The sequence below is a fragment of the Chanos chanos genome, chromosome 10 (assembly GCF_902362185.1).
Source record: "Chanos chanos chromosome 10, fChaCha1.1, whole genome shotgun sequence".
NCBI classification, from domain to species: domain Eukaryota; kingdom Metazoa; phylum Chordata; class Actinopteri; order Gonorynchiformes; family Chanidae; genus Chanos; species Chanos chanos.
The window spans coordinates 4,597,643-4,622,035 of NC_044504.1; the positions used below are offsets into that span (position 1 = coordinate 4,597,643).

Below are 24,393 nucleotides of genomic sequence, written 5' to 3' on the forward strand. Positions count from 1 at the left end.
TTAAATAGTAAGTATTGCTTTATAAAACAGGCCTATTTACAAAGCAAAGCGGAGAGTTTGTTTTGGCGTGTGGACTATGCTGATTCCTGTAGCTGTGCCTTCCTTAATGAGCCAACGCCGAAGTCATATCTCTTTATGCTAGAACGGATTTAAAGAGAGGTACGGATGGTACAATATACTTGGCCTCTATGTGATTTACCCGCGAGGTGCTGGCTTTTACCGCACAAAAATTAAACCAGTTAAGTCAATTCTGAGGACCACAGTTCATTGGCCTAAATCAGCAGTTCCCCAGTCAGTGAAACAAAAGTCAGTGATAAGGCCTTTTTTAATGAGATGCACTTTTGTGTCTTTTATTGTGTTCACTGCCAAGATGGTATTCATTAATCAATAAGCACATTGTAAGATGTATTTTGTAATTATCCCTGTTCTTTTGACCAAATGATTATTCCTACCCATTTGTTCCATGGAAAAATAATTAATGTCTGTCCATTTGCTCTGGAATATCTCAAAGATTGGAAGTTGTGCTTTATGCTCTGATTGTGTTTTAAATGTTGCCATATTTAAAAAAAAAAAAATCACATTATATATTCAAAACAGGGAAAGGCAGTTGTAGTCTTTATGGGGTTTTACTCTTGAGTGATGACTCTTTGTCCCTCGGTAGACCAAGGTTATTTGGCTCAAAATGTAAGAATGTGAGTAGGGGGAATATTTCACAAATACACACACGTTAAATATTGTAAGGCTGACAGTGTAAAAATGCTGACATGGAGTATGGTGAATATAGACCCAATGAGAGCAGACTTCGATCTACTAACCTCCCGACCACGATCTGTCTCTTATTGACTGACAGGTCCTCTCGCCTTCTCCCCATCGATATAAAAAAACTTTAGGTGTGAGAGAGAGAATGCAAAAAGAGCAGACCTCACGGACCAAAACGCATGTCCCCACTGACCAAACCAGAGCGCCTCCGCATTATGACCTGTTTGTATTTATATACTTTGCTTCAGACCCGTTAACCAAGTACCATATAGGTTTTCTGATGAAAACCAGCCCAAACTTTTGATACATCTGACAGTGACTAAACTTAATAAAGACACTTTGCAGACCAGCCCTCTGACTAGCCTAGTCAACAGAAACTCAGCTGCAGTTCACATACTCCTTTGATATGTCATCAGCACACTGTGGAATGCCAAAACAAGAAATGAACCAGTGTGAGAAATGGCTTGGGTTTTCAATAAGGTACTGGCTTCTAACCAGACTGAAGGTAAACCAGTTAAGTCAGTTCTGGGGACAGGTCATCCCCCGAAATCAGCAGTTTCCAGCAGCTAGTCATAGTGTATGAATGGTATGATTAGCCGCATAACGCTCTAAAGAACTGCTTCAAACTCACAACTTACAAGTAATGTGATTTTATGAAACAGCACACCAATGTCTTTTTGTTCCTTCCTTTTTCTGTGTTTAATTTTTTTTTGGGGTAAAAGATGTATTACTATTTTTGTCAGTTTGTTATTTTTTCAGATCACGCTTTGCGTTTTAAAACCAAGTTTAATATCCTGAACAGACTGGGATGACACACTGGACCAATCCTGAACCAGTCACGTGGGCCAGGCCCACCTGACACACCTGAAAACACTAGGTTACTATCAGCTTTCAATGAGTCATCGTCCATCTTGTTGCTTAGACCAATCCAGTCATTTCAAATCTATTAAGGGCATGAAGGAAGAGGACATGGAGGGGTAATGTCAGAGTGTGAATCGTTTGTTATTTGGGAGCTTTTGTTGCCCTGTACTGCCCTCTGCAGGAAAAGAGTGACATTACAAGTGCATTACTTGATCAACTGCTCTGCGATGAGCCTTTTAATAACGTGTCTAGCATCTTGTGTGAGCACGATTTACACAATAAACACATCTTAACCAAGCACACTCCAATCTCTCTGGGCTTTCTTTACATATAGTGTTAAGTGGCTGTTCAAACTTCCCCGCTCTCAGCAGACCTCTCAGTGAGACACTTTTGCCTCCAGAAAAAAAAAGGATCTTTGTAGAGCTGTTGGCAAAAGAGTCTTCTGGATAAGAGTGAGTCAGCTCAATGATATGAATTACGCAAAAGTATAATCTCTGGTTAATCCATTATAATTCTTGAGACAGAAAAAAAAAAACTGAAAACAAAGAGGTTCTTTTATAAATTTATTCAAACATCAGTGAACAAAAAAATTAATTCTCATCCACATTGACAGTCTGGAGACCTGTAAGGAAAAATAAAGAGATGGTGAGAATGCAGTTGTAGTATAGTTACACAGACACTGAACTCTTAACACAGACTTCAGCTGTTTTCAAACTTTCCTTGTTGCCAAGGTGACCAGAGGTGTTTTGGAAAACCCCTGCTGGGATGCAGAAATATGCCAGTAGACCTTTGGAGTTACCCATAATGCAACACAATGAAGTTGTCAGTGGTCAAATATATACAGCTTATTCAAAGAAATGTTATTTCTCTGACACAATTTCTGCAACTCATTATGTTTAATCCCTGAAGATTAATACGTGTTCAGGAATTCAAACTGCATTTCAGCATTTTAATTTCAATTTTATCCTGGGCCTCTTGACTTGTAACCTCTACTTGTTAAATATGCCCCACAAATGAGCAGATAAAAAAAAAATAATAATAATGACGTGAACATTTTGATTCCGACAACACTGACGTCTCACGACACTGAGATCAGTCCTGGGAAAGATCTGACATGACATGACGTCTGACAAAGTGAACGTGTTAACACACACAGTGGGAGCCCGAATCCAAAGCGCTGTCGCACTCATCCTTACCCTTGTACGTGGTCACGGGGACGTATGTGACGAGAGTGTACAGCTTGTTGGGAGAGTCCTCATCCTCGTTTCGTTTCCTTGACAGGCGGACACGCATGCGGTACGGCACGTTCCTATAAACGCAAATCCCAAATTGGTATTCCCCACACCGAACGACACTCTCAAAACCAAAACATGTAACAGCCACAACACAGGCAGAATTTGACAGCCTACTACACGACAGTCATACCCAGCACTTGACCTCAACCATTATGACTTCAGATAAAATAACACGTATGTGAAAGGGTGAACCACTACATGTAAAAACACATTCAGATTTACTTAACGCTTTGGCAGCGCAGTCTACTGGGAATTTGTATCAGTGCGAACTAAAAGGAGACTAAAGCAGGAATTCGGGGGGGGGGGGGGGCTACCTGACTCCTTTCGCCCACACGGCTTTGTTCAGACGGGTGTCGATGCGTACGTCAGGGGTGCCCATCTCCTTCATGGCAAACTTACGGATCTCCTTAATGGCACGAGGTGCCCTCCTCTTAAAGGAGCTGAAATATATGAGAGAGAGAGAGAGTTAAAACACTGTTTAAGTCTAGTCTTTCGGCTTTTCAAAGGAGTGAGTTCTACAGGACATTAAATAAAGAAAGCCTGTTTAGTGGACAGAAACATGCATGCACGTTTTTTTTCTTGTTCTGTTTTTGTTTTTTAATTTCCTTTGGTTGAATCTTAAGCAGCGAGACCCAAACACAGAGACAGCAACTGCCAAACAGAGTGCCTATCAAACCATATATCATACATAACAGAACATAACTTTCATTAAAAGATGTTCAGGTACCACCCGACTGCAACTTCCACAACTAGAAGTCATTCCCATATTCTTGTCACTGAAGCGGACATGCAGCTTTTCTAATGACAATCCAGACAGTTGTCCCATACATCTCCCGTCCAGTGCAGTGACCATGTAAACAGCGGTGTGTACTCACATGCCGTGGATGCGCTTGTGGATGTTGATGGTGTATTCTCTGGTCACCACCTCATTGATGGCAGAGCGCCCCTTCTTCTTCTCGCCTCCTTTCTTAAGCGGTGCCATCTGCACAGAGAAAACAAATTAACGTCAACGAAACACAGTAAAGCATGTTACACGCACCAGTCAAAGCCCACTGCCTGCTCGAGACCAAACATGTAAAGGTTCGTCTGGGTAGCCTAACTCATGCCTTTCCTTTCAGCGGTTTTCTGGCGGCGTTTGCGTTTGGAGCAAATGTTAACTTGCTTCTCAATTTGAAAGGCATTGCTTCAACATTACACACCAGTGTATCTGAACTGCATCCTTACAAACTTGCAAAAGAAATGGCTCAAACGACAAAAGAACCCTTATACATGACTTACAGATGAAGTGATGTAGCAAGTTAGCATTCAATGTTATCACCTGATAGCATAGGGTACTCCGTTTACTGACTTAGCGACGTGTTAGCCCGTTGGACATAAATAATGCAGTTTTTATGCTCTCACACTACTGTCAGCAAGCACATAAATATACACCGATTAGAGTTATATGAAGACTACCTATCTCACCCGCACGGTTTTACAGCAAGACGGACCTTATTAGCTGAACTCGTATGCGGTAGAAACTGTTAGCTGGCATCAGTGCTATGACCCGAATTAGTCGAGTTAATCATGACATTTCAACATTATATACGCATAAAAACATATACATGTGAACACCAAATGTAACCTCATATACATATGAGTTCCAAACGGTCACTTCTTTACAAAAATACGCTGGATGATTTTAGATTCTAGATGCACTCAGAATTCAACGTTACTTACTCTGTCGGATAGATTTCGGAAAGGAAGGAACAAGGGATTGTGGGTAACAGAAAGATGGCGAACAAGCTTGTTAACGTCCGGGTCACGAGCACACAACTCGTTGAGCTGTCCTTAAGAAAAATGTATGTATTTTCGTATTATTCTGACAAATAGTATTTAAACATTGAGGTTTATCAACTCAGTGATTATATACAAACAGCAAAGAGTCCGTTTTGAACAGATTAAAAAACAAATGAAATTATTTGCTGTACTACAGTTCCCATAAAGCACTTTACTTGAATTTAAACGCTCATGGGAAATTGTAATATTCAACCCGAATGACGGTAAACTGCAGTTAGGCAGCTAATGTTATGTAGCAGGTTAGTGGACGTCTGCCTGTTTTTTTTATATTTTATTTTGCTTCTAAATGGACAACGAAGCAGTTTTCCGATAGGAAATAATATATTTAACCGTCACCCGACTGCTTTCTTCATGAATTCAGAGATACTTTGACCGCAGGTAGTTTGCCGCAAAGGCCTGCTCAATTAGCAAACTAGCTAGTGTTCTGGAGTTCCCGTCGCTGCTTAACGTCGTAGGGTAATACACTTTGACAGTTTGTGTACATGGTAAGGATACTTTGTCCCAAAGGAGAGATTCTACGATTTATTTCTGTGATTTCCCCAATCTGATATACCAAACAAGGACGGACTATGACTCTTGCGCCAAAAGAACTATCCAATCTTCTGGGCATCATATCAGAGGATGCTTGCAGCAATACTTTCGAAAGTCTCTCCACTGCTTTTCATCACTTCTTTGGGAAAGCCGACCATTTTCGCGTGGGCTCGGTTCTGGTAATGTTACTTCAGCAACCGGACCTACTACCAAGTTCTCCTCAACGGTTAACTGCTTTGTACCTGCTATGGGAGATGTACCGCACAGAACCGCTAGCTGCCAATCCTTTCGCTGCAGTGTTTGCTCATTTATTAAACCCGTCATCAGCCGGAGAAGAGCAGGAGAAGCCGCTGTCTGGTAAGTGTTATATTCTGTGCTTGTGTTTTGTGCCATCACCCTTTCTTCGCAGTAGATTTGGGAGTACCGGAGAGTCGTGTAAAGTTAGCGGTAAACAATTCTTGCTTACCTGGATTTAACATCCCATGACATCTGTGTTTTCAAAACAAAAAAACCTGTAGTTATCAGTAATTTTGTTTGTGTTTTTCGTAAGTTGTGAAATGTGCACGTTTTCGTACGTTAGAATTTATTACGTTTCGTGATCCTCCCAGAACGATTAACCTTAAGCATCAGCTCTACCAGGAACTCTCTCTCTCTCTCTCTCTCTCTCTCTCATCTTTCGTCTCTGTGATTTTTAACTGAATGATTCACGCGTGCTCCAGGTTTCCTGCCCCCCATCACACTGCCAGAGAAGTTCTTCTTATCCCAGCTGATGCTGGCCCCTCCACGTGAGCTCTTTAAGAAGACACCACGGCAGGTCTCCTGTATGGACGTGGGCTCCACTCCACAGGCTGTGGACATCAGTGGACTCCAGCTGGCTTTGGCAGGTATAACAAAGAGAGAGAGAGTGAGTGAGAGAGATGATAAGGGGGAAAGAAAAGTGGAGAAAAGCACACACAGAATGGATCAGGTCGAGGATAAATGGCCATTTAAGTGTAATATGAAGATGAGAGGACATGCTGACATGGCTGAAGTGTAGATGGATAAAATGTGTAAATGTTAAATCTGGTCAAAAGGATCAGCAGATGGAGGAATGGACAGCAGTGGTGTGTGCAGTCTGTTGTTTTCTCTCAGACTTAACGTTTAGAAGGACGTTAAGTTTCCGTATTAATACTGAACACAGCTCCTCTAAGCTTTCCCTTATTGAGAGTATGCTACAGTAAATCAGATGAACAGGGACAGTATGTCTGTATGTGTCAGGCAAGCGAATCAGAATGTGCACTGTGTCTCTATCTGGAACTGAAACAGCTGTCTTATTTATGTGTTTGTTTATGTATTTATTTATTTTAATTCGTTCTTTCATTTTTTTTTCTCTCCCGTGTGTTGCAGAGCGGCAGTCAGAGCTACCGACTCAGAGCAAGGCCAGCTTTCCAAGCCTGCTCAGCGACCCCGACCCCGACTCCTCCAACTCTGGCTTTGACAGCTCCGTAGCCAATCAGATCATAGAGTCTCTTGTTACTGGACCCCGTCCACCTCTAGAAAGTAAATGAGAAATTTGGTTTTGTGTGCTCGTTTACCTTTGAAGTAGACTTTTAGTGAAGAGTGTGTGTGTGTGTGTGTGTGTGTATGAGGATCACCCTAAAGGTTTTCCCATTTAATCCACATATTTCAGGGAAATTTTTGAGTATGACATGCACACACAGACATTCTTTCATAGAAAAAACTCGAGTAACGATAGGAAAGTGCAGTTTTCCTGAAAACACAGAAAGGTTTTTTTTCCCCCCCCTGAACTCCTGAGGTCCCTGTCTCCATCCGTTCATGCCGCAGGTCACTTCCGACCGGAGTTTATCCGTCCGGCGCCGCCACTGCTGGTGTGTGAAGACGAGCTGGCTTGGCTGAACCCCCTGGAGCCGGACCATCGCGTGCAGTGGGACCGGTCCATGTGCGTGCGGAATGGCACGGGCGTGGAGATCAAACGTATCATGGCCAAAGCATTTAAGAGCCCTCTCTCTGCCCCACAGCAGACACAGGTGAGAGAACTGTTAAAGAGCCACTCACTCCCTTATCTAGTCCTGTGAACCACACACAGAGATGGGGGAAGTGGTCTGTTGTCTCTAGTTTCAGGAGAGGATTTTTGGGTCATGTGGCACAGTTATGGTTCCTCTTAAATTGCCCTGAAATTGTTTGGAGGTATTTACTGAAATCCCCCAGCTGAATGGAAAGAGTTGCTTTTACTTTGACTTTTTACGGTATTCAAGTGCATGTGTTCCCCCGAGATACCTTTTGTTTTTTTCCCAGCTGAATTAATCGAAATTTCTGCTGAGCCAGTGGTTCTCAACTCCAGTCCTGAGGGCCCCCTGTCCTGCATGTCTTTGTTTTAACTCTTCATTATCACAGTTAATTGAGATAATCAAGGGCTTGATGATGAACTTATTAAGTGAAATCAGATGTGTCAGTCCTGAGCTCAGTGATATCGTAATATCTCTCTCCCTCTGTGCAGTTGCTAGGTGAATTGGAGAAGGACCCTAAACTGGTGTACCACATCGGCTTAACTCCGGCCAAACTGCCTGACCTGGTGGAGAACAACCCCTTGGTCGCCATAGAGATGCTGCTGAAGCTTATGTCATCAAGCCAAATCACAGAGTATTTCTCAGTCCTGGTTAACATGGACATGTCCCTTCACTCTATGGAGGTGGTTAATCGGTAAGAGAGGAAACAGACCCTGTGCGTGTGTGTGCGTGTGTGTGTGTGTGTGTGTGTGTGTGTGTGCGTGTGTGTGTGTGCGTGTGTGTGTGTGTGTGTGTGTGCGCACGTATGTGTGTGTGTGTGTGCGCGCGTATGCGTGTGCGTTCGCACATGCGTGTGTGTGCGTGCGCGATATTTCACTAATGCGCTCTACATGTAATGATAATGCACTCTCTTCTGCACAGCAGAACTTCTGCTCATGTGCTTCTGTGAAACACCGTCCTCAGTCTCTTTTAACTGAATGTGTATTAAGTTCAGCATACGTCTTTAAAAACAAATGCCTTTGGCCATAAACAGTGCAATGCAATGTGCAAATGTGTATTATATAGTCACTGGACTTGCAGTAAAACTTGCACACTATGTCTTTCACAGACCAGCTTTGGTGAACCTTTGGTACCTTTGATGAAATTTTGAAGTTTATTGGTAGTCTGGTCATGTGTTTCTAGCGTAGGTTAGATGTTATCAGTGATGAGGTGTGTTTTTAAGTGTTTCTTCATGTTGAGTGTGGATTTGGTATTTTTAGGTTAACCACAGCTGTTGACCTGCCTCCTGAGTTTATTCACTTATATATCTCCAACTGCATCTCCACCTGTGAACAGATCAAAGACAAATACATGCAGGTAAATGTCACCTGCAGAGTTATACAAATACATGAGGATATCTCAACACCAGTCCATACACAGAGTTATAACCTTTATGATCATATCATTATCTGATGCTTTATGTGAAGTTTGTTTCAAACAAATGCAAATGTCATTTTAAATGTAAAAGCCCTCTGCTGTCAGTATTTGAGGTGAAATTAATTTGAGCAATAAGAGGAGTGTTTTTCAGATATCAGATAGAAGAATTTAAACTTCTAAACCATCGGCCTTGGTTAAGTTTCTCTCTCTCTCTCTCTCTCTCTCTCTCTCTCTGCCTGACAGAACCGGTTGGTGCGTTTGGTGTGTGTCTTCCTCCAGTCTCTGATCAGGAATAAGATCATTAATGTGCAGGATTTGTTCATCGAGGTCCAGGCCTTCTGCATCGAGTTCAGCCGCATACGCGAAGCCGCCGGCCTCTTCCGTCTGCTCAAGACTCTCGACAACGGAGAGACGCCCGCCGAGGGAAAGCCCGCTAAATAACGAGCGACCTCCCAGCTTACAGCACTTCGCCAGCCTCGCCGAAACGCGAGCGAGGCCGGGACAGGCGGCAGCCGTGGAATCTGAGGGAGTTGTGGGCGGGTGTCAGACTGAATCCTGTCAGGTCTCCTGACCAATAAGCTGACTTTCAGTGAACTACAATGTCCCCGTAACTCTGAAACACTGACACTGTCCTCGCTCCCTAGAGTCCCCAGTTACACTGTTTTCCTCTAAATTCTCAAAAGAAAAAAAAAAAAGAGAGAGAGGTATGTAATGCCACCTGTAACTTAGGCCTAAACAGAATGTACCTGTATGATGGCATTGATTTAAGCCTACAAGCTTTTGTTTGACTTTCTCATACACGAGGCCTCTCTGACAGTGACTGACGTCTCACGCCACACTGGCTTAAAGACTGATGAAAAAGATCCATTTCAGTTTCACAATCCCTTTGTTGAACTTCGTTTCAATGTGTTTTTATTTCTGGTTGTACATTTAGAAAAATCACAACATGTTTGTGTTTGTGTTTCATTGACAGTTCACTGTCCTGTACACTTGACCCATTAAAAGGGATGTTGTGAGATTTATGATTGTGCTGTGCTGTCTGCCTATAATGTGAAACGACATGTGAATGGTAAATACATAAATGGTCAAGTGAAGAAAAGTGGCCCCTGATTGGCCGTCGCGAAAGGCTTGTGAAACACCATTCACTCATTAGAACATGATGATAAATGGTGTTCTGTGTGGCGGTTCATAGTGACAGTGCGCTTGTGATGTAGTACTATATATAGTTTTATAGTTTTATATATATATGTATATATATATATATATAACTATGTGTGTGTGTGTGTGTGTGTGTGTATATATATATATATATATATATATATATATATATATATATATATATATATATATATAAATGAATGAATGAATGAATGAATGAGTGTATATACTGAGAGAGCGCCCATTACTCTGTAGATGATTCTCCTACACATATTTCATTATATATACTGTGACCTCGTATGCTGCACTAGAGAATATTTTCAGTACGTTTTTCAAAATACAGTCTCAAATTCTCATAGTAGGCAGAATGAAATGAGTCCAGAGATATGGTTTAGTTTTAGTATAAAACTATCCACTGGTTGTTTTTTTTTTTTATTGTTTTTCAGCTTTGCAGAGTACACTTTTTTTCCCACTGCAGAAAAGACTGTGAAAATGCAAAACGTAAAGTGTGAAACAAGTCATACGCTTCAGACCCCATCTGAATTCCAACACTACATGTTTTTATCACTCACTTCATTTGAATTTATAACTGAACATTAATCTCAGATGCTGTTATCTTTTATTTCATGATTACACTGATAGAGGAAATACCTGAGAACACTTATATGCTGTGTTTCCCTTTCTCGGAAAATACAAAGGAAGTGAATGAGTTATAAAAAAAAAACAAAAAAGAAAAAAAACAAAACAACTGAATTGTAAACAAGCGAGATTTGGACTTCTTGTTGATTGGCCCTGTGAGAGGTTGATTTCACGTTTCATGTCGTAATTGTGACACATTGATGACTTCACACTCTCTTCATGCCTCTGGCCATGAGACAAGCAAACACCGTCATCACCATCTTGGGTTTGACCTCTACCAGGTCCTCTGGAAGGGCGTACACCCGCGCGCCAATCTTCCTTGCCATGGAGATAGCGTACCTAGCAAGTAGACATACGAACATATTAACTTTGTACATCGTAAGTTTTTCACCCTGACGAAACCTCTTAGAAACTATTTTACAACCACAAAGCGACTGCACCCTCCTTCTAAGCATTTAACTTTCTCATGGGAGCCCAATCGTTTTTTTTTTATTGTTTTTTTTTCCAGAGTTAATATCTTTCAAGAGCAAATTTAGGTTGCTTGAGTAGGTCACCAGACCTTTGCTGATGTTAAAGTTTCTCTCAGTCAGTGGTTACTGTTCACCCTCTGTCTGTAATGCTCAGCTGTGTTTCTGCTAGATGTTATAATAGCGGCGTACTTTGCATTGTTGAGTTTCTCTTCGTCTGTCAAATCTTCAGTCTTGACCAGGTCGTAGCGGATAGAACCGGGCTGGATGGCGTCGATCAGGTCCAAAACCGGCATGCTGCTGCTTATGGAACCATCCTACGGAACCAGAAATTCCCAGTTAGCTCAGGACAAACTCCCCAGACCCACAGTCAAATAACCTGTTGTCTGACTGACATATACAGACACAGCTTTGTTCATTTGTCTGTATGTTACTGATTCAATGAACCGATCCGTTTGGAAACTGTTGGGTCGTACCTTAAAGCCCGAGATGGTGGATTTACCAGCCTGTGAGAGGGTTTCATTCACCCACGAGACAATGGTGTCGTCATTCACCTTCTGTCCGTCACCAAGGTCTTCCAGAATGTTCAGTGTGTACCTGTGGAACAGAGCAAATGCACACACACACACACACACAGTATAAACAATCAGTCATAACAGGGCAGCTACCTGAAAGATGTGGCCCTTACCACAGTCCCATGAGAGAAAAAAATAATGAAAAAGAAATCAGCTGAGTTCTTATACACTCTCGAGCGTTAGCTGAACGTTGTCTGAACGTTTGCCTACCTCCTCATGAGCTGCCAGAGCAGGGCCAGGGTGAGGGTGCGGTTACCCGCGTTCAGATCCTGCCCGGCGATGCCCACCAGAGAGAACTTGGCCTCTTTCTTTCCCAGTTCCACTGCATAGTTACAGTTCTCCAGCTGTCAGTCAAAACCACACCGTTTAAAACACTCTCCTAAGTCTGTTCTGTCTCTGTTAAAATGCTACGTGATAAATGTCTGATGGTGGTGACGGAAAAAGAAGTTCTAAAAGTTCACAGACAAATGATCAACGATGCTATAGCGTCTAACTATGTGATGTTAAAGTATATTGAAAAACCTTTTTCATGTTGCTGCCCAGTTTGGGATATGGTGGTTTGTTCACTTTGTCCCAGTCTACTGGCACTTTGATTTTCTCATACAGCTGGAAGATAACCAGAGCGTCGGCCAAGTCCCTGTAAAACACACACACACACACACATTGTGAATAAACTCTGTCCGTTTTCTCCATTTGGTTGTAAGATGAGGTTGTTTTTGTGAGGCGATGGGTCGCTTACAGGTAGAGATGATTGACACGTGGGTTGACCCCGAGAGAGTTCATCCAGTTTCTGAAAGTGCGCTCCTCTCTGGTCTCACCTGTGGACAGAACAGAGACACTGCCCCATCAGTCTACACAGTTAGCACAGAGACACTGCCCCATCAGTCTACACAGTTAGCACAGAGACACTGCCCCATCAGTCTACACAGTCAGCACAGAGACACTGCCCCATCAGTCTACACAGTCAGCACAGAGACACTGCCTCATCAGTCTACACAGTCAGCACAGAGAAACTGCCCCATCAGTCTACACAGTCAGCACAGAGACACTGCCTCATCAGTCTACAGAGTTAGCACAGAGACACTGCCCCATCAGTCTACACAGTCAGCACAGAGACACTGCCTCATCAGTCTACACAGTCAGCACAGAGACACTGCCCCATCAGTCTACACAGTCAGCACAGAGACACTGCCTCATCAGTCTACACAGTCAGCACAGAGAAACTGCCCCATCAGTCTACACAGTCAGCACAGAGACACTGCCTCATCAGTCTACAGAGTTAGCACAGAGACACTGCCCCATCAGTCTACACAGTCAGCACAGAGACACTGCCTCATCAGTCTACACAGTCAGCACAGAGACACTGCCCCATCAGTCTACACAGTCAGCACAGAGACACTGCCTCATCAGTCTACACAGTCAGCACAGAGAAACTGCCCCATCAGTCTACACAGTCAGCACAGAGACACTGCCTCATCAGTCTACAGAGTTAGCACAGAGACACTGCCCCATCAGTCTACACAGTCAGCACAGAGACACTGCCTCATCAGTCTACACAGTCAGCACAGAGACACTGCCCCATCAGTCTACACAGTCAGCACAGAGACACTGCCCCATCAGTCTACACAGTCAGCACAGAGACACTGCCCCATCAGTCTACAGAGTTAGCACAGAGACACTGCCCCATCAGTCTACACAGTCAGCACAGAGACACTGCCCCATCAGTCTACACAGTTAGCACAGAGACACTGCCCCATCAGTCTACACAGTTAGCACAGAGACACTGCCCCATCAGTCTACACAGTCAGCACAGAGACACTGCCCCATCAGTCTACAGAGTTAGCACAGAGACACTGCCCCATCAGTCTACACAGTCAGCACAGAGACACTGCCCCATCAGTCTACACAGTTAGCACAGAGACACTGCCCCATCAGTCTACACAGTCAGCACAGAGACACTGCCCCATCAGTCTACACAGTCAGCACAGAGACACTGCCTCATCAGTCTACACAGTCAGCACAGAGACACTGCCCCATCAGTCTACACAGTCAGCACAGAGACACTGCCCCATCAGTCTACACAGTCAGCACAGAGACACTGCCCCATCAGTCTACACAGTTAGCACAGAGACACTGCCCCATCAGTCTACACAGTCAGCACAGAGACACTGCCCCATCAGTCTACACAGTCAGCACAGAGACACTGCCTCATCAGTCTACACAGTCAGCACAGAGACACTGCCCCATCAGTCTACACAGTTAGTACAGAGAAACTGCCCCATCAGTCTACACAGTCAGCACAGAGACACTGCCCCATCAGTCTACACAGTCAGCACAGAGACACTGCCCCATCAGTCTACACAGTCAGCACAGAGACACTGCCCCATCAGTCTACACAGTCAGCACAGAGACACTGCCTCATCAGTCTACACAGTCAGCACAGAGACACTGCCCCATCAGTCTACACAGTTAGTACAGAGAAACTGCCCCATCAGTCTACACAGTTAGCACAGAGACACTGCCCCATCAGTCTACACAGTCAGCACAGAGACACTGCCCCATCAGTCTACACAGTCAGCACAGAGACACTGCCCCATCAGTCTACACAGTCAGCACAGAGACACTGCCCCATCAGTCTACACAGTTAGTACAGAGAAACTGCCCCATCAGTCTACACAGTCAGCACAGGCTGAGTCTACCCGCACAGCAAAGACCCCTGTCTGACAAACGAATAGGCCCTGTATGTGGATGGTAACGTCTAAGGCGTAAGGTAATGTGTGAGACCTGATATGAAAGGCACAGGTCAGTATGTTACATCCCAGTGCTCTTAGAAGCACTCTGCCCACGACTGCCTTCCTCGATTACTCTGGATTCTTACTCTGATGTTCTTATTCTTATTTTTGAAAGATCTGATATATCTAAAGGTTATTGCGGTACAGTGTGGACCTTCCCAGACGTGATAGCTGTATGTATGCATAACTATGTTTTCAGTATCTAAAGGTGACAAGGATACAGAGTATAAAATCCATAAATGTACATCTCTGTGTTTTCTATAGTGATAAATGAAACAAGTGTGTTGTGTGAGGGTTACTGTGAGAGCTACTCATTTGGAGTGCTAACCCTCAATGGAGCTCCAGTCGATGTCCTGGTTTTCGGGTTTCTTCAGCGCTGGGTACTTGTTGAACAAGTTGGCCACGTAAGCCAAGTTGAGTTTGGGGTTGCCGCGGATGACGTCGGTTGCCGTGACGAATTGCCGGCAGCCGAGGCGGTCGGCCTGCTCCAGCATGCACTCTGCTCGTTGCAGATCCTCTTTCTCCTACAGGGGGCGACAGAGAGAGGCAAGGCAGGGGTTAAGTGTGTGATTCTGTAGGGGTGAATTTTGAAAGTTCACCTGTAGGTGGTGTAAGTGTATTTTTACATCATAAGGAGGGGCAGTGCATTGCAGTGACTTACCCGTATTCCTGACATATCAATATTGATCGCTGGAATTCCCTCCTCATCTCCCTTAGGTGCGACCTGGTTCAGTATGTTGTAGTACGCCTTTGAGTCCTAAAGAGAGACAGAAAAGACAGGTAGTGTTAGCACAGCATACTCTCTCTCTGTCTCTCTCTCATTCTGTGTGTGTGTGTGTGTGTGTACCTTAATATCAGAGCTGAAGTTGTTGATCTTGGGACAGGTGTGTGTGTGTGTGTGTGTGTGTGTGTGTACCTTAATATCAGAGCTGAAGTTGTTGATCTTGGGACAGGTGTGTGTGTGTGTGTGTGTGTGTGTACCTTAATATCAGAGCTGAAGTTGTTGATCTTGGAACATCCAGCTTGTTCCAGGTGGTAGTTGGCCCAGCGCAGGAGCAGCTCCTCTGGAGAGAGTTTCATCAGATCCTCCAGATTCTCACCGTCCCTCAGCAAGGCAACCAGAGCTGCACACACACAGACACACACACACAAACGCGCACACACACACACATACACACACACACAAATGCACGCACACACACACACACACACACACAGACATATACACACAAAATCAGTGCACTACCAAAACATAACAGACAGATGTATGTATGTATGTACGTATCTATCTATCTATCTATCTATCTATCTATCTATCTATCTATCTATTGTCTGTAGTGACCTGGTAATCTGACCAAGGTTCATCACACACCCGCACACCTTAATGGCATATGTGTGTGTGTGTACTTGTGTGTGTGTGTGTAGTACGCAGCATTCAACAGCATGGCTCTGTGTCTGTGCATACCTTCGTTTCTGCTGATCTCGATATCAGCAAACAGGCCAATTTTGATGATCTGCCACAGCAGGCCGAGAACCAGGTGCTGCCTGCCTTCCTTCAGGTCCTCTGCACCAATGTTCACCACATGACAACCAATGGCCGAGGCAGAGTTCAGAGCCAGGTTAAGATTTTCCTAACAGAGATAAACACATGTGTACACATCCACACACACGCACACACACACGCACGCGCACACACACACACACACACACACACAGTCAGTGAACCAATTCTCTGCATCAGTGTCTTCTAGCTCTGCTCTTGGGGACCTGCAGTTCTGTCCATTTTCCCTTTCCCCCTGCTCTAACACACCTGCGTCAGCCAATCAAACAGTTAACAGATGAGTGGAATCAGGAAATTAGAGCAGGGACAGACCTAAACCTTGATATACTGTGGTAGCCAAACAGTGGATTTGGGGAAACAGCGTCAGTAATTGCAATGGTAATGACAGTGGTAATGGTAATGGTAATGGTAATGACAGTGGTAATGGTAATGGTAATGACAGTGGTAATGGTAATGACAGTGGTAATGGTAATGGTAATGGTAATGATAGTTGTAATGACAGTGGTAATGGTAATGGTAATGACAGTGGTAATGGTAATGGTAATGACAGTTGTAATGACAGTGGTAATGGTAATGGTAATGACAGTGGTAATGGTAATGATAGTTGTAATGACAGTGGTAATGGGAATGGTAATGATAGTTGTAATGACAGTGGTAATGGTAATGGTAATGACAGTGGTAATGGTAATGGTAATGATAGTTGTAATGACAGTGGTAATGGGAATGGTAATGGTAATGACAGTGGTAATGGTAATGGTAATGATAGTTGTAATGACAGTGGTAATGGGAATGGTAGTTGATTAGTGGTTACTGAATGAGATGCCGTTAGTCACCTGTATGGTAAACGGTGTGAGTTTCTTTTTGTTGATGGTTCTCTCATCAATGGTATCGGAAACAGACAGGTTAATCATTTTGCTGTAAAGAGGAAAACACCTTATGAAGCCTGAAATATGAAAAATGTTATCACGTGCAATACTGCATGCTTTGAGATGCCTGACTTTAACGCAGGTCTAGATAATCCTAAATCATACATGCAGTTAGCAGCTTTTTTATTATCAGTGTTTCTGGTTGGCAGTGTTTCATCAGGACAGAACATGGAGTGTGTAAGATGATCCTTTTTTCCTTGATGTGTGGCATGATACTTCAGTTTGGCAAAGTGTATGTCAGACATGTAAAGCACAGGATACTGCCACTCCTCCACTCTGTGTGTGTGTGTGTGTGGTGTGTGTGTGTGTGTGTGTGAGAATGTACCAGAGAACAATGCCGTCCCCTACAGCCTTGAAAAGGTCGTTGGAGCAGGGATCCATAGGAAGGACATGCTGACAGTCTGGGTCTTTCTCCAGAGCTTTGTTTATCCAGTTCACAAATGCCACCTTCTCTTCCTCTGTATACACACACACACACACACACACACACACACATGCGGGTATTTATGTTATACGTAATGCATGTTATGATAGAGGACAAATCCAAAATATTTACATGGGTCGGTACAGGGCATGCACTCAAAAGCATTTTTACATTAAGACGGGTTCTCTGATCTGTGTGTGTGTGTGTGTGTGTGTGTGTGTGTGTTCTCTAACCGGAATAGGAGTGCTGCGTGCCGGAGCTGGAGTGTTGTGAAGTGCCGGCAATGGCACAGATGCCCTCTTTCTTATTGATGGCCTTCCTAAAGGTCTTAGCCACCTCCGAACTCTTCAGGTTACTGACCACCTGCGTGGGGGCCAAAGGAAGAGGAAGGGTTTACATTCATGGACATGACTTACAGCCTGGTTTTCTCATGCACCATCACTGAACTCAGCTCAGTCATGTTCTCTAGATTGTGGAATTACCAATTTTTTTTTTGCTTTTGCCTGACCTTGGTGAATTCGTCGAAGGTGATCTTGCCATCCTTGTTCAGGTCCATGGTAGTGGAGAGCTCCTGCACGATCTCTCTCACGCGGTATCCGGGCAACGGCAGGTTGGCGGCCTTGAAGAGTTCGTTCAGCTCATCTGTGCTGATGTGTCCATTTCCGTCGATATCTGAGCAGGAGGCAAACGCCAAAGGTCATTGATCAGACTGGAATTTAAAATTGAAACTGGACCTGAGACTAACGCTGGAAAGAGACAGTTCTCGCACACCCATAGAGTGTTTGAGTGACTGAAAATAACCAGTGTCCACCCCACCAGAGCATTATAGAAACTAAAAATATTCAGAAAAGAGAAATTAGGTTCCAGTAATGGCTGTGTGTGTGTGCGGTGTGTGTGTGTGTGTGTGTGTGTGTGTGTCTGTGTCTTACCAACTTTGTTGAAGGCCTCTCTCAGTTCCTCCAGCTCCTCTGCAGGGATTTGTGATGCCATCTCGTCTCACTGGTGGGCAAATTTGACCTGTGACTGTGACAACAACAGGCCAGAGGAATGAGTCTTTGGTAAGAAGAATGCTCATGGGTAAATAAAATGGCTATGGGCATTGAGCGACGGGAAAAACCAAAAACACCTTGAGAGTCTTTTTCTTAAAATGGCATATTATTTCAACAGCTGTCAGATCTTGTCAGATATGATAATCATGTTAAACTTTTTGGACTGGTAGAGTCGATTTCCCAGTCAAGATATGAGATGATATGCCATTCAGTGCTTTTTTTTTTTTTTTTTTTTAGGGACTGGGTTTGTCCACAGCAAAAACCTCATCTATGAGATTATTCTATAACAGCTCAGTTCAGTTCATTGATCATTATAAAGGTCAGAGGTCTATGTGAAGAAACTGTGGCATAAAAAAGATGACACTATCTGTCTTTTTGTGGTATGTGACCATGACAAATTTCCCCTGATCTGTCATCCTGAAACTGCCCCTGAAGGTTCACACTTAGATTTCGGTCTTCGTTCTAGAGCTTTCTCCACACACACACACACACACACACACACACACACACACACACACACACACACACACACTACCATCGATGAGCTCACCCGCTAGCTGGCAGAGCATGCAAAATGTTGCATTGAATAAGCAATGTAAAAAGGAAGTGGGGTACAGCGAACATGTCAGACAAACTTCATGGGTAATTCTATTCTTTTTCCCTCCTGTAGGTGTGTAATGAGGTCTGTTCGCCAACAGTCAACAGTATGTATTATGTGAATGGATGCGTTGAGCTGCAGCAATGAAAACCTAACTACAACATGACGAAATGACAAAAAAAGACGAAACGACAGAAGAAACAAGAGAGGTCAGAGTGAGAGAGGTATCAGGCAGCAGATGAAAAGAATAGCTTTCCTGTGGGGCTTCCTGGACTGAGTATTACAAAAATGCGCACACACACAGACACAGACACACACACACACACACACACACATTCTCAACAAGACGCTTACACACACGTACACACTCCACCAGTTGCGAGGCTAAAGACAGCAGTCTTGGTCAGTCTTGGACTGTGGCGTGTTTTGGAGATAGTTATTAGATGAGAAAACAGGAGTATGGGGGTGTGTATGTGAATGTGTGTATGTGTGCACACACATGCACAGGCACATATGCTAATTTCCCCTTGTTCAGTGTGCACCCCTCTGTGGCTGGCAAGACAAAAAAGGTCAAAATTAAGCTTACACCTGTGTCTTAAAGTCACTAACATATCTTAGACCCTACAGAGCCATCTCACCAGTCAGAAAATCACAACTTAGTCAATGTCACCTGACACTAAAGTTTTAAAATAATTAAAAGGCCCACATTAAACAATATCTTGCTCTGTAAATACATGACACTGCTTCAAAAATAATACAAAGTTAGTTCCCTTTTTTGGCCCCACAAGTTATTCCTATCCTTGCAGACTTCTCTCTGCGAAATGTCAAAATTCTTTGTCAAGACCAAATAAGTAACCTAACATTACTCAAGATGGGGTACAATTTTACCCTTCTTCCTTCTTTTTGAAGACTAAGTGACATTCCTTTTCCGTTAAAGGCACTGAAAACATGAAGCCAACTGTCAAAAGAAGAACTGAAAGTACTCTTTCTGTCTCTCTCTCTCTGTCTCTCTCTCAAGTGTTAGGACCCAATCAGCTTATTTTTGGCTATCTTGAATAGCTCTGATCTCTGGCTGGAGAAAATCACACTTGATTTTGTCTGATGACTGTTTAGGGTGCTGAGTCATTTTAGCATGGAGGCAGGTGGGAAGTCAAGGGATAAAAGTTGTTTTTGCTGGTTGTTTTCAGTACTGACGGTGTTCTGAATCATGTGAGTGTCCTGTGCGACACTCCAGGGGATCCATCTAATTCTCAAGAAGTGGAACGGATTAATGTAGTCACAACAGTTCCGTCCAGATTTAGAGTCAGTTGTCATTTGTGTGTCAGAATACACTGACTATGCAACGCAGGGTCAGCATCAGTCAAAGACACTGCTGGCAAACATGCGACATGTTTGTGCTCACTTAGGTCTGCTTTTCCATTTAAGATTAAACTACTTCATTTTGAGTCCCTGAATACTTAGGGTGATACGTAAACATGTTTTATCAATTCAAATTTTTCAATTTTTTTTCTTTATTTTCTCATCCTCCAGATGTTATTGCTGTTCTGAAACTTGAAGAAATCCAAATGTTATTGCAGGTCTTTTTTTTTTTTTTAACAGAGCAGATTTGCTTGTTATCTTTGCCATTACAGTGGATAACTGCGCATTATGTCACCCAGAAAGACAACTATATATTTTAGGGAAAACATAACATGGCCTGGTGTATCTGCACCGCTCTTGTCCCGTTACTTTTCACTCCCTGGGATGTCACTGACAGTCGCCACGAGTCGCAAAACGTTTCTGTCCCCAGGAAGTGCTGGCATTCTATCATGTCATAGACGTTTGCGATCCAGTGGGTGAAGTAATGGTTCCACCCTGAACTTCCATAAATACAAAATAAGAGTGACTTGGATAGACACCCCTACTCACGGAAGTCTCGTGGATTAACCACGCGGAAACACAGAGGAAACCTAAAATGGCTGGACAGTCAGAGGATCCACTCAGCTACAGTCCTATTTCACATGCAAATCCTGTTCCCTTCGCGCTGCCCCAAAGTGTGAGTGTGTGTGTGTGTGTGTGAGTGTGTGTGTGTGTGTGTGTGTGTGTTATGTAAAACCACAGATCCAATCAGACAGTTAAAAGTCTTTTTTGCATGCGCTCGATATAGAAACCATGACTGGATGGTGGAATTTCTTCTCAATCACAGTTGGCCTTTTTACAAGCTTGCAAATCACACAGAACCACATGGGTGTCCGTCCCCGTGGTAGAACTACAGATCTTATGCCATAGAGTCCATTTGTGTGCCCTATCGCTGAGAGAATCGGCTGTAGTGAAATGGCGGCTGGCAGAGGCACCAGGTTTCTACACGGCCTTGTCTCGTGCACACGCTCATGTCTTACTGCTTGTGTCATGACTTTGTGCCCACATAGACACTGCAGAGAAGAACATGAAGCAATACCTAAACTTATGATGTCTCTGGGACGGCTTAGGAAATGACCACATCTTTTCTTTGAATACATGTGTTAAAATATGCGTTAAGCAGCTCTGAGGACAGTTTGCTGGTATGCTCAAACTATATTACACGTGTTGGCATATTTAAAGTACATGGCTTACAGAACAATGACTTCTATATAAATAGGACATTTAACATAGTAAATGCAAGCTCTGTTTAGACTAGGAGAGAAAGCGTCTCAATTTAAGGTTAGCAAATTAAAAATGAACTCAGTTTAAATATTACAAGCACTCTGGAAAGTATACCTAAAGTCTGGTGTTTTCCACAAAGACAGAAAAAAAAACCAACAAAAAAATCCCGAAGTAACCCAGACCTTATGAGCGTTTTTGGAAGTTCCCAGACTTCAACTGCTTAACTAGGCAAGACCAGGTGATGTTTCACTTACACAGTACAACGCTTCCATGGAATAGCAGGGGTTTTAGCTACCTAAGATTTGACAGAATACCTGACGTGTGGTTAGGTCTGCCTCTGTTGCTCTGAGCAGGGGCAATTATAAAACAAGTTTTATAACATCTTCTTATAGACTTTTACGAATCTCTATGCAACTACAGCAAGACAGTGCTCAAAGTGACACAGTTCTAGTGACATGTAAAGTAAGTATTTTGGATCTCTGCAGCTCTGCAGTAAGTAAGTGTGCTTCAAATTTCTTAGCAGTCAGTTGCTGAGTGTTTAACCGCAATTTCCTGTTGCATTGCTATCCTGGGGTGAAGTTCTGTCTTACTTTTACAGAGCACTGCGAAAAAAAGGCCCAATATAAGTGAACATACATGACCAGCTTAAAAAAAAAAAAATCCTTTTCAATTCTACAGCAACGTTTGCAGTTTGCTGCTCAACTGTTTTTGAACTCAAAAACTATATGCGCACCAGTGTATGCACACGACTGATGCAGCCTTGGCCTAGATCTTTCAGAGATTTCTCAGGAAAAAAAACAAAACCCATTTGCAATATCCACCTGCTCCAACAAAGAAAAGCATCATTACTCAGAATGACTATCATTATCTCTCACCAAGACACTATGTGAACCAAACACACACATCAACACACACGAAATTCAGAGAGCATAGCTTCACCATTAGTTACATTATCATCTCATTGGTTGGCTTCACTATACACAATACTATAGCAGCTTCAGTGATGTGCAGGGGCAGACAGGTGTAATGCTTACCTAAGTAAGATGGAGTAGAGGATCTCTCACTCTCTGTTTCTCTTGTAAGTCTGCGTGTCCCCTGCTTTCTCTCTGTCAGACAGGGAGTGTACAGAAAACGCAGAGAAGTCAGTCAACAAGCGATCTATTCAAATCAGAGAGGAAGGAAGTGAGTGACACCAGTGCTGAAACAGGAACTCAGGATAATGTCTTTATAAGGTAATCTGTTGTTCCCTCATCTGCATCAAGGTGACAGTGTCAAATGTCACCAAGATTATGACCATTAACATTTACATAAACGGTTTATCACAAATTTTGGAAACCTGAACAGATTTGGGTGAGGGTATGACACTTGTATGTGAGATCTGGATATGGTGTAATTAAGAAAACTGAATCAAAAGAGGACTCACTTCAAGATGTCAGTGTCACCTGACACTAAAGTTTTAAATCTTGAGATAACTGACACTATGTCACAGTTATTTACATTTATCACAACTTCACAAAAGCAGACTGTCCGTCTCGTTTGTGCGGTTTCTTTACAGGGGGTTTGATGCGGAGAGAGGTGAGGCCAATAGTAAACTGGCGCGGAGGCTCAAGTAATGAACCGTCTTGCCTTTTTGTTGACTAAATATAGTTAAAGAGCGAACATGCAATACATAAGCGTCTTATATGGACATAATGCGATAGCATTTATATTCATATAGTCGCTGGCTCTTTACTTAGACACCGGGAAATGCGACAAACAGTGGTTTTGTCTAATTTTGTGTGGGCTCCCTAGGTAAGGTTGAAACAGTTGACAAGCAGTTGCTATGGCTGTTGCTAGGGACTCCTACTGTCGACCGGAAACTGCAGTAAGTTGTCAAAACTTTTTCAAACGCTTTAAATTCTTTGGTAAGAATACTCATTTAGAAAAAAATAAAATATCATTTGAAAGAATGATTGCCGACAACCACAAGAATAATGCTACAAACAATTTTTGTTGGCCGACATATTTAGTGTGCATGCCTGTTGACTAGCTAATCAGCTAACCAGATTTGTATACCTTAATCAAACGAGCTGTGTTTTCAACTGTAAAGTAAAGGCAATAACTCTGATAATATGCCCGCGGTAATACAACTGACATAATTAATACACTCTGCCAATAATAAACACCTTAATCAATTACTGAATCTGTTTGACCAGTTGTTTAGGTTTTATAAGGTAGGCCTATGTTAATGTGTACCTCAATGTTTTTTTTCTTTTTTATATACATAAAACCTACATTACACGACGTAACATCCTGTAGCTTCTCTTGCCATCTTCTCATGTAGTATTTTTCTTTCTTTCTTTCTTTCTTTCTCTCCCATTAGGATATAAACACATTCCCACTGATGTTGCAATGTCATCTCAGCCTGTTAGACTTCTAAGGAGACCCCTTCCTCCTAAAAAACCCCCACCTGTTTTAAAACCTCTCCCACAACCGGTTCTCTCAGGTGAGAGAGAGGAGAGATAGAGAGAGAGAAATTTCTCAGATGTATCTTAGAACTTAGAACATGCACCCATCACAAGAATACCACTGTTTTAAGCCAAACATTATAGTACCTGAAAATTACACAAAACCCCCTGGTTTTCCCATTATGACACAATTTCTTATAATAATTTAAGGAGGTGCCTTTTTGTACTATTTTTTAACTAGTATGTATGAGGTTGCGGGCCTGACCTACCATCGGTAGGCGATTTGTAAGGGGGATTAGGGGGGTATGCCATCTACCTTGTTAGCAAAATGACCAAAATGCATCCCCCTTGTTAACCTGCCATCCCCCTGTATACACTATAGAGTAGTGTCGGTGACCACTGGGCCATATCCCCTGTTGGGCATTGGG

The 24,393-nt window shown here is 43.1% G+C and overlaps 3 protein-coding genes across 4 annotated transcripts; 1 reads left to right on the forward strand and 2 right to left on the reverse strand.

Moving 5' to 3' along the window:
* Nucleotides 1-2,170: 2,170 nt before the first annotated feature.
* Nucleotides 2,171-6,032, reverse strand: rpl31 (ribosomal protein L31). Of its 2 annotated transcripts, none has more exons than XM_030785765.1 (5): nucleotides 6,024-6,032; nucleotides 3,791-3,897; nucleotides 3,230-3,355; nucleotides 2,817-2,929; nucleotides 2,171-2,242 (listed from the first exon to the last, which is right to left on the reverse strand). In XM_030785765.1, exons 2-5 carry the CDS (start codon nucleotides 3,895-3,897, stop codon nucleotides 2,211-2,213), a joined length of 378 nt encoding a protein of 125 aa, XP_030641625.1. In that variant the 5' UTR covers nucleotides 6,024-6,032; the 3' UTR covers nucleotides 2,171-2,210. The 2 variants fall into 2 exon arrangements, with proteins under 2 accessions (XP_030641625.1, XP_030641624.1); XM_030785764.1 differs by lacking the exon at nucleotides 6,024-6,032 and adding an exon at nucleotides 4,635-4,662.
* cnot11 (CCR4-NOT transcription complex, subunit 11) lies at nucleotides 4,976-9,674 on the forward strand. Its single transcript, XM_030785763.1, has 7 exons — nucleotides 4,976-5,642; nucleotides 6,005-6,169; nucleotides 6,672-6,824; nucleotides 7,110-7,312; nucleotides 7,783-7,985; nucleotides 8,551-8,647; nucleotides 8,951-9,674. The coding sequence occupies exons 1-7, from the start codon at nucleotides 5,324-5,326 to the stop codon at nucleotides 9,146-9,148; spliced, it is 1,338 nt and encodes a 445-aa protein (XP_030641623.1). The 5' UTR covers nucleotides 4,976-5,323; the 3' UTR covers nucleotides 9,149-9,674.
* Nucleotides 9,675-10,316: 642 nt separating this feature from the next.
* On the reverse strand, nucleotides 10,317-22,620 carry lcp1 (lymphocyte cytosolic protein 1 (L-plastin)). Its single transcript, XM_030786111.1, has 16 exons — nucleotides 22,553-22,620; nucleotides 18,179-18,272; nucleotides 17,758-17,921; nucleotides 17,483-17,612; nucleotides 17,151-17,283; nucleotides 16,733-16,814; nucleotides 15,804-15,969; nucleotides 15,320-15,462; nucleotides 15,000-15,095; nucleotides 14,667-14,862; nucleotides 12,286-12,364; nucleotides 12,069-12,183; nucleotides 11,757-11,890; nucleotides 11,448-11,568; nucleotides 11,164-11,288; nucleotides 10,317-10,843 (listed from the first exon to the last, which is right to left on the reverse strand). The coding sequence occupies exons 2-16, from the start codon at nucleotides 18,237-18,239 to the stop codon at nucleotides 10,711-10,713; spliced, it is 1,878 nt and encodes a 625-aa protein (XP_030641971.1). The 5' UTR covers nucleotides 18,240-18,272; nucleotides 22,553-22,620; the 3' UTR covers nucleotides 10,317-10,710.
* Nucleotides 22,621-24,393: the final 1,773 nt, after the last annotated feature.

What these genes read in the sequence shown, in the direction of transcription:
- rpl31 (XM_030785765.1), bottom strand. Translation starts at nt 3,897, where the DNA reads ATGGCACCGCTTAAGAAAGGAGGCGAGAAGAAGAAGGGGCGCTCTGCC. An exon ending in GTGTGGGCGAAAGGAGTCAG is followed by an intron (nt 2,930 to 3,229) that starts GTAGCCCCCCCC and finishes TTGCGTTTATAG; the next exon opens with GAACGTGCCGTACCGCATGC. An exon ending in CCCCGTGACCACGTACAAGG is followed by an intron (nt 2,243 to 2,816) that starts GTAAGGATGAGT and finishes TTTTCCTTACAG; the next exon opens with GTCTCCAGACTGTCAATGTG.
- cnot11 (XM_030785763.1), top strand. Translation starts at nt 5,324, where the DNA reads ATGACTCTTGCGCCAAAAGAACTATCCAATCTTCTGGGCATCATATCA. An exon ending in GCAGGAGAAGCCGCTGTCTG is followed by an intron (nt 5,643 to 6,004) that starts GTAAGTGTTATA and finishes CGCGTGCTCCAG; the next exon opens with GTTTCCTGCCCCCCATCACA. An exon ending in ACTCCAGCTGGCTTTGGCAG is followed by an intron (nt 6,170 to 6,671) that starts GTATAACAAAGA and finishes CGTGTGTTGCAG; the next exon opens with AGCGGCAGTCAGAGCTACCG.
- lcp1 (XM_030786111.1), bottom strand. Translation starts at nt 18,239, where the DNA reads ATGGCATCACAAATCCCTGCAGAGGAGCTGGAGGAACTGAGAGAGGCC. An exon ending in GGGGACGGCATTGTTCTCTG is followed by an intron (nt 16,815 to 17,150) that starts GTACATTCTCAC and finishes TCCTCTTTACAG; the next exon opens with CAAAATGATTAACCTGTCTG. An exon ending in CCACCATCTCGGGCTTTAAG is followed by an intron (nt 11,289 to 11,447) that starts GTACGACCCAAC and finishes CTGGTTCCGTAG; the next exon opens with GATGGTTCCATAAGCAGCAG.